The sequence below is a fragment of the Olea europaea genome, unplaced genomic scaffold, assembly GCF_002742605.1.
Source record: "Olea europaea var. sylvestris unplaced genomic scaffold, O_europaea_v1 scaffold4777, whole genome shotgun sequence".
NCBI lineage: Eukaryota > Viridiplantae > Streptophyta > Magnoliopsida > Lamiales > Oleaceae > Olea > Olea europaea.
The window spans coordinates 1-8,858 of NW_019263090.1; the positions used below are offsets into that span (position 1 = coordinate 1).

At 36.1% G+C, this 8,858-nt stretch overlaps 2 protein-coding genes across 4 annotated transcripts; one reads left to right on the plus strand and one right to left on the minus strand.

The window, feature by feature from the left end:
- The first annotated feature begins 18 nt into the window (after nucleotides 1-18).
- On the plus strand, nucleotides 19-4,851 carry LOC111388249 (monocopper oxidase-like protein SKU5). The gene is made up of 9 exons (XM_023012932.1): nucleotides 19-387; nucleotides 808-917; nucleotides 1,002-1,272; nucleotides 1,370-1,508; nucleotides 2,355-2,721; nucleotides 3,209-3,574; nucleotides 3,671-3,749; nucleotides 4,197-4,396; nucleotides 4,525-4,851. The coding sequence occupies exons 1-9, from the start codon at nucleotides 247-249 to the stop codon at nucleotides 4,619-4,621; spliced, it is 1,770 nt and encodes a 589-aa protein (XP_022868700.1). The 5' UTR covers nucleotides 19-246; the 3' UTR covers nucleotides 4,622-4,851.
- A 1,032-nt stretch (nucleotides 4,852-5,883) lies between these two features.
- LOC111388251 (NADH dehydrogenase (ubiquinone) complex I, assembly factor 6-like) lies at nucleotides 5,884-8,402 on the minus strand. Of its 3 annotated transcripts, none has more exons than XM_023012934.1 (2): nucleotides 7,807-8,402; nucleotides 5,884-7,709 (listed from the first exon to the last, which is right to left on the minus strand). In XM_023012934.1, exon 2 carries the CDS (start codon nucleotides 7,069-7,071, stop codon nucleotides 6,160-6,162), a length of 912 nt encoding a protein of 303 aa, XP_022868702.1. In that variant the 5' UTR covers nucleotides 7,072-7,709; nucleotides 7,807-8,402; the 3' UTR covers nucleotides 5,884-6,159. The 3 variants fall into 3 exon arrangements, with proteins under 3 accessions (XP_022868702.1, XP_022868704.1, XP_022868703.1); XM_023012936.1 differs by having other exon boundaries at nucleotides 5,884-7,092; nucleotides 7,563-8,402; XM_023012935.1 differs by having other exon boundaries at nucleotides 5,884-7,092; nucleotides 7,532-8,402.
- Between the last annotated feature and the right edge of the window lie 456 nt (nucleotides 8,403-8,858).

The window sequence follows — 8,858 nt, forward strand, 5'->3', positions numbered from 1 at the left end:
AGCAAAACCCCTCCAACCATGCATAAATTAACCTTATTCTCTCTCAGCTAACCCCACACTTGAAAACTGTATACCCCAATAGAGCCGTTTCTCAGCCTTTTTGAACACGCTCAATACACTCTTTTTACTCTCCTTTGCCAGTTTCTTTCTCCAACAGATAATGTAAACGCACAGAAAAAGCAAGGAAAAGTGGGCTGTTTTTGGATTACAACGGTTACTTTCAAAGAGCAAACTTGAACTGAATTCATGGCTTCATTTAGCATTTTTTCACCCTTGGTTATCCACATTTGCTTGCTTCTGGGCTTAACATTTGCTGAAGATCCGTTTGTGAACTATAATTTTGAGGTCTCATATATTACTGCTTCTCCTCTTGGTGTTCCCCAGCAGGTCTGGTTTTTCTAGATCTCTTTCTGATTTTCTCTAAATCTACACTCTTCACTCTTTTTACGTGGAATTTGTTGATTTTATAACATCTACAGAAGTGGGTCTGCTTTAAATTTGCTTAAATTTTATGGGATGGCTTTAGATTTCTGAAAATTTTGGTCGGTAGCATCAGATCTAGGAAATTGGGTTTGGTGTACCGTTGATTAACTATAATGGCATGTTTGGTAGTGGGAGTGGATAGAAAAGGACATTAAGGAACATGAATAAGTTAAAATATTGTTCATTATATAGTCGATTCCAGTTCTCTCGGATTATGCTCAATTATGAGTATCGAACCCTGTTCGCACTTATAACATATTAGCTGTTTTCCAAACATGTTCTTGAGGATTAAAGATCGTTGAACTGCTTTGCTACACATTGCAGGTTATTGCCATCAATGGCAAGTTTCCAGGTCCGACCATTAATGCGACCACTAACAACAATGTTGTTGTCAATGTGAGGAACAAATTAGATGAAGATCTCCTAATGCATTGGTAGAGTTTCATTTGAATTTTCTTGAAATTTTTAGTACCTTATATACTTTTGATAAAGATGTGTGTTTGTTTATCGTGGGTCAGGTCCGGTGTACAACAGAGGAGGACTTCTTGGCAAGATGGGGTGCTTGGCACAAACTGTCCCATTCCTTCCAAGTGGAATTGGACTTACCAATTTCAGGTTAAGGATCAGATTGGGAGCTTTTTCTACTTCCCTTCACTCCATTTTCAACGAGCATCAGGTGGTTTTGGCACCTTCATTATCAATAACAGGCCTATTATTCCGATTCCTTTTGATACACCTTATGGGGATATCACAATTTTGATTGGTGATTGGTATACCCAAAATCACACGGTTAGTGATTGATGATTTATCAGTCTTATGTCTGTTGAAATTTAGGAAGTTTATCTCTTAATATATGTCTAGTGACTGATTTTCTGATCATTTCTAGGCTTTGAGGAAAACCCTTAATGCTGGGAAAGATCTTGGCATGCCTGATGGTGTTATAATTAATGGGAAAGGACCTTTTAGATACAATGATACTCTTGTTCCCGATGGCATAGACTATGAAACGATTACAGTTGAACCAGGTGACTGATGATCAACAAGTCGTATCTATGTTTAATAAAAATAACCTATTTTACATATTTACATCATTACGTGAAGTTATTGACTTTTTTTCACTTATATGTTTGAGACAGATGCAATTCCTAGTCTCATAATATTGTGTACCTTTTCAAAGTTTTGGAGAGGAAGATGCATTTGAGTTGATGTATAGTGTAGCTTGTCAGATATATTAGGTCGTATAGGAATTTGAGATTGTCTCCCCCCATCAAGATATTCTCTTTGTTGTCCAAGAAAATGCAAATTAAATCATAAAAATTTTGGAGCCTGAAGTGCAATTAGAAATTAGATCCATTGTTGGGGGGATTCACATTACTATTATTGGTCATATAATGTATTTTTGGTATTGATTTCACTGAGATTTGACAAGATTTGTGAATGGTGAAATAATTCTTGTGTAACCATCTTCGAAATTCCAAGGCCTCTGTTTTTAATTGAGAGAAAGAAAGAGCTCAATAAATGTGTAACAAGAGAATTAAAGTTTGTGCTGGAGTTGAGGTATCCATCATGTGGAAGGTGTTTTAGCATAAAAATTGAAATCTCGTAAATTGATTTAAAACTTGACCGTTTGCCGCAATAGTATAAGACCTCAATGGTGGCCATTTTGTAGAGAAAAGACGGTGAGAAAAATCTCATATTTTCCATTTTTATTATAGTGAAAAATTTATAGTACTAAGTAGATGTAGGAGGTGAACCACTATCCATGTTGTGTTTCTATTTTTGTTTTGTTAATTGCTTTTCATACAGTAAAAGTAATAACATCTATTTCCCTCTCGTGATTTGAATAACTCACATTATGATGTTTACTGCAGGCAAGACTTACCGGCTTCGTGTGAGCAATGTTGGAATATCAACTAGTTTGAACTTCAGAATTCAGAGCCATAACCTACTTTTAGCAGAAGCCGAGGGCTCGTACACAGTACAACAAAACTATACTAGCTTAGATATTCATGTTGGGCAATCATATTCCTTTTTGTTAACCACGGATCAAAATGCAAGCAGTGACTACTACATTGTTGCAAGTGCAAGATTTGTGAATGAAACAGTATGGCAGAGAGTCACTGGCGTTGCAATCTTGCACTATACAAACTCAAAAGGGAAGGCGTCGGGTCCTCTTCCTGACCCACCACAAGATCAATTTGACAAGACCTTCTCAATGAACCAGGCAAGATCTATCAGGTGTGTTTTCTTTTGAACAAATCTCAACATATTGTACCAAATACGAATTTTTTAAATTGCAATACTGCATAACACGAAATATGATTTTTGTCACTGTTTAAAGCATGTTTGGTTGTACTTAAAACTTTTGAGTTAGTTATCATGCCGAACATGATTTTGAAAGTTACATTTTTCACTAACAAAGTTTATTTTTCTACTGTAAGAATCTTTGAAGTGCAGCAAAACATGCTCTAGGTCATACCAATAACCTTCGTGGTTACTGAATGTGCTGATTCTAGCCATATGAATTATAAAATTCATTCTCTAACATTTACAAGTAGTAGATATTGCATACAAATGTCAAATTTTGATTAATAATAATCTTCTGAATATAAATGGAGGATTATTTCCTTTCCAAACTACATGTTAAATATCCTTTTTTATTAATCTAAAATCTTGTTTACTCTTTTCCTCATGGAGTCAGTCTTTTGTGTTTTACACATTGCAGATGGAATGTGTCTGCTAGTGGTGCTCGCCCAAACCCTCAAGGTTCGTTTAGATATGGTTCGATTAATGTAACTGAGGTGTATGTGCTGAAAAACAAGCCACCTGTAATGATTGATGGGAAACGGCGAACTACACTTAGTGGGATTTCCTTTGTAAATCCTGCTACACCAATCAGGCTTGCAGACCAATATAAAGTGAAGGGAGTGTACAAGCTGGATTTTCCGACTAGGCCACTTACAGGACCACCTCGGATGGAAACATCAATCATTAATGGTACTTATAGAGGATTCATGGAAGTGATCTTGCAGAATAATGAAACCAAGGTGCACACCTATCACATGAATGGATATGCCTTTTTTGTGGTTGGGTAAGATCTTTTAAAATTCAACTTATCTAGAATCTGAAGTACATATGGTCCTTAAATTGTCATTGATTATTTACACATTGACTCATCGAATCACAGAATGGATTATGGTGAATGGACAGAGAATAGCCGGGGCACATACAATAAGTGGGATGGAATTGCTCGCACCACAACACAGGTACATATGAAGAAATTTTGTTGCTATCAACATTAATTTCCTCACAATTTTCGTAGTGTTTTAATGGCTTCATTCTGGCACTTAATTGCTGGACTTTTTTTCAACATAGTAGTGAAATTTGATCTATCCAGTGAACTAAAAATCAGCCAATTGAAATTTCAATTTAGAAAATAATGATATGTTTAGTGAATTTTACGTTTCATTCACCATATTATAAATTCTGCTGTTTTAGGAGCCTAATCTATCATATAAGTCAAGATACTCAGTTTACTTTGCTCTATCCACCCTGCGGAAAGATTTGGTTTCAAACATGCTACTTGACCAGGAATTTTAGTATCTTACATCAGGACTTAAGTTTTTCATGTTTTCAACCATCGGGAGATAGAGGGAAGTCTTGATTTCCCAAACAATATTGGAACTATTTTCACTTTTCCTTGTGTTGTTTAGGTTTTTCCCGGGGCATGGACTGCAATCTTGATCTCCCTGGATAATGTTGGAGTTTGGAACATCAGAACAGAAAACCTCGACTCATGGTATCGAGGACAAGAAACCTACATTAGGGTTGTCAATCCAGAGCCCAATAACAAGACTGAGTTTCCAATGCCAGACAATGCCCTCTTCTGTGGTGCACTAAGCAAAATGCAAAAGTACGTACATTACTCAATACTGTCCATTCTTATTCACTACTGCATACCAAACATACTCTCATTGTCTATACTCCGCTTTTAGTTTGTAGTTGGTCATGTTTTCTAATTTTCATCTTTATCGCTTTCAGGCCACAAGACATATCTTTTGCAACGTCGATCAAGGGCATTGAATCAAAAGTATTTTTCACTTTGCTGTTGGTATCTGCATTCATTTCCTTATATTGATTGAGAAATTCATTTGCAATGCCTACATTATATTACATCTAGGATTCCTGGCTATGCTTAGTCGATTGTGGTTGTGAGATTTTAGATGTAAGCTTAGGAGTGTTGATATGAATCATTTTTGGATCCGGTTGTATGAAATGCTCCCGGACCCTTTTTAATGTAATGGGATTCATTATTCTTTTAATACATGGATGTTGTATACCGTATATGTGATTTCTTCTTGAATCGTAGTTTCACTGTTTTAGATACTATGTATTGCAATGTCTCTTAAGTATAATACTTAACCTTGCAGAATAAATTATTAAGCTTAGAGAAGTTTTTATTACACATTAAACCTGCTGGAGATTCAATTTGCTATTTCTTGGAATGAATAAAAGACCAAGCTGCAAAATAAGTCAACGGGATCAACCATTTGTCATATAACATCACAGAAGTGGAGCACTTATTTATGTTAGAACAAAACTGCATCCAACTTGAGAAGCAACATTCTCATCCTCAAGACCAGTGTTCTAAATGGCTTATTGTTTGGCGATGCATTGAGGTCAAGTTATAGGCCACGTGAGCTTAGATAAGGTTTAGGTGTAAAAAAGCGTTTTCTTATTTTAATATTGTTTTAATTTTTAATAAATCAAAAAATTATTTAATAATTAAAAATAATACTTGCTAAACATTTAAAAAGATTTACAGGAACTTAATACATTTTTTCAAAGTTTCCAACAAAAAGATAAGTTTTCTATTTAAATACAAAATAGTAAATAAATAGTATAGGAACTTAAATCTTATTTAACTTTTTATCATACTCCAATTCAATATCATCTTCTTCATCTAATTTGTTCTCCGTATCTTCCGATACAAAATATTCTTCGTCGGGCTCCCTTATTTCATTTTAAGCATTTCTAGTACCTCTCGAAAGTTGTAAGATATCATTTTTCACCCCCATCATACTCCTCCTCATCATCACAACCCTCTATAATCCAACCATTAACAATTTTTTAACAACACAAAATTAAAAAAAAATTAAAAAAAGGATGATAATGCCCGCATGATTGCCTTAGGCGTGCCTTAGCGATCAATGATTGCCGTTGACCGCCAAATAAGGCGACTAAGCTTCACGCATGGCGACGCCATTTAGAACAATGCTCAAGACCTGAGTCATGGCTTGGTGTTTTGGCCAAGCATCACGCATGGCGATAACATTTAGAACACTGCTCAAGATCTGGTGACTCATAATGGAAGTGTGATACCATATACAACTCCAGAGAAGCTTAAAAGTAACTTTAGAAATGTTACTATCCTCATCGTTAACGTACAGAAAAATAGTTTTCTCTAGCTCTATAAATGCAATTATGGTTCCACCTCTAAAATAACATTCATTATTGTAATCTGCTAGAACCAGAAAACTTTTACAGGTCAACAAGAAAAATTATCCTCATTTGGAATGATTTTCATTGCCCTTATTCTTCTAAATTCACTATGTGATGGGAAATTTCCGACCAACTTGAAAAGGCAAGAATCAGATCTTCACAGAACAAAAAATATCAGTATTTTCCTCTCAATGAATACCACTTCAGTTTCAACTGGAACCACAAAGGAGGAATCCCTAAAATTCCATGTGTCAACCTTGGATCAAACACATCAAACTGAACACGTTTTAATGTGTCCAGAATAACCCCAGCAGGCACAGCTGGCAACAGCACTGGACAAGCTTCAGTTGGAACTGTTCCACATAATTCCCGAGCTTTCAGCAAATGAGCATTAGCTACAGATGCCATTTCAAATACTGCATTGCATAGATCCTCACGAGAATCCAGACGAATTTCCTGCTGTCCGCTATGATTTACCAACAACCCGTGCTTTTCTGCCACCTCAGCAGGTATGTAAGGAAAATGACGGTTTTTGCTAGCATGGTATGGCAGAGACTTGAGGAGCAATAAAAGGCCACTCGCCTTGCCAATATGTGATGCAGCATGGTCTGCTAAGGTGGACCTTATACCACCCGATTGAAGCGTTGAGTACAGGATAGTCGAAGCAGTGTCCTCGGCATATCGTTCCAACACTTCCAAAGTTTCAGGAATATCAGTAACCTCTCTATTGGCATCATCAATTCGAGCTTCAACCGAGCGTTTCAGCCAGTTCTTGCTTACTTTGTGTTCAGATATTACGGATGCAAGTGCCCTAGTTACGGGATGCTCAATTAATTTGTTCGAAAAGATCTTGTCAATTGCTTCTTTCCACCATAGCAGGCGCATAAGACCTATCTTAGGATCGGAAGCAACATCCATAGCTCTGGCCGTTTCAACATTAAAAGCACGGAGTGCAAAGGCAGCCTTCCTCATGTTTGGCGGAAGTTCAAGAAGACAAAGATAATGATGATAGTCATAATTTCGAACTTGCTGTACGCAGTAGGAGAAAGCTGTTCGCAGGCCACTAGATGAAGAAGCACCGTTCATCCAATCCCAATATATTTCCCCCTGCAGCCAGTAAAAGTTAAGCAAATTTTAAAAGTTGAGCAAGAAGAGAAAATTATGACATATGCAAATTTACTCCTGCATAAAAAACAAGCCATGGACTCCTTTACAGAGTCCTCTAACTGAATAGCCACAGATGATGCTTCATGCTAACATCTTCCATGTGTAGGAAGGTTAAAAGACCAAAATTTTCATTAAATGATGAATACAATAAAAAACTACAAACTAATCCTTATTCCCCATAAATTAAGGATCGGCCATGGGAATCCTTCTGCCTCATTCTACATTCATTGCTAGATCTACTAAGATATCCAGAGCAACTAGATCCATAGCAAGTATAACGAGCTATTATGTTAATTCAGGTCTACCCACCCTTGTATAAATTACTGTAGAGCAATTGTATCAATCATACAAATGGGAGCCTCTATAAAATGAGAATTACTTTTTTAGGGGAAGTCGAGGGAGGGAAGTACCAATCCTTGAAGCCTTGACCTCAGTTGTGGAATCAACAATCCTTAATCAACGGGGACAAGGTGAATAGGTTGACAATAACACTACTAAATCTGTGTTTCTACTTTTGCTCATGAATCATGATGAAGTTCAGCAAGTGTCTGATTTCACTAGAAAAGATCAAGCAAAATAGTTATCATTCAATAACCTATCACTCCCAACAACTCTCGTTATGCATTCGAACAGTAATTAATTTATTTGATTTACACTGTGATTCGTACAGCTGGTTCCTCATTATCCGAATTGGAAGTCCATCTGGGCTCCTAACAACACCAAAATGCATTGACATTTCTAGTAATTGAACTTCACATGAGTAGAGAAGAATAAAAGCAAAAAATAAATAAATAAATAAATAAACTTAGGCGTTTCTACTTCTGCTCATGAATCATGATGAAGTTCAGCAAGTGTTTGATTTCAACAAAAAAGATCAAGCAAAATAGTTATCATTCAATAACCTATCGCTCCCAACAACTCTTGTTATGCATTCGAACTGTAATTAATTTATTTGATTTACACTGTGATTCGTACAGCTGGTTCCTCACTATCCGAATTGGAAGTCCATCTGGGCTCCTAACAACACCAAAATGCATTGACATTTCTAGTAATTGAATTTCGCATGAGTAGAGAAGAATAAAAGCAATAAATAAATAAACTTAGGCGTTTCTACTTCTGCTCATGAATCATGATGAAGTTCAGCAAGTGTTTGATTTCACCAGAAAAGATCAAGCAAAATAGTTATCATTCAATAACCTATCGCTCCCAACAACTCTTGTTATGCATTCGAACAGTAATTAATTTATTTGATTTAAACTGTGATTCGTACAGCTGGTTCTTCACTATCCTAATTGGAAGTCCATCTGGGCTCCTAACAACACCAAAATGCATTGACATTTCTAGTAATTGAACTTCGCATGAGTAGAGAAGAATAAAAGCAATAAATAAATAAACTTAGGCGTTTCTACTTCTGCTCATGAATCATGATGAAGTTCAGCAAGTGTTTGATTTCACCAGAAAAGATCAAGCAAAATAGTTATCATTCAATAACCTATCGCTCCCAACAACTCTTGTTATGCATTCGAACAGTAATTAATTTATTTGATTTAAACTGTGATTCGTACAGCTGGTTCTTCACTATCCTAATTGGAAGTCCATCTGGGCTCCTAACAACACCAAAATGCATTGACATTTCTAGTAATTGAACTTCACATGAGTAGAGAAGAATAAAAGCAAAAAATAAATAAATAAATAAACTTAGGCGT

Coding starts and splice junctions, on each gene's coding strand:
- LOC111388249 (XM_023012932.1), top strand. CDS start 247: ATGGCTTCATTTAGCATTTTTTCACCCTTGGTTATCCACATTTGCTTG. Junction 1,273..1,369: donor GGTATACCCAAAATCACACG/GTTAGTGATTGA, acceptor GATCATTTCTAG/GCTTTGAGGAAAACCCTTAA. Junction 2,722..3,208: donor AACCAGGCAAGATCTATCAG/GTGTGTTTTCTT, acceptor TACACATTGCAG/ATGGAATGTGTCTGCTAGTG.
- LOC111388251 (XM_023012934.1), bottom strand. CDS start 7,071: ATGAACGGTGCTTCTTCATCTAGTGGCCTGCGAACAGCTTTCTCCTAC.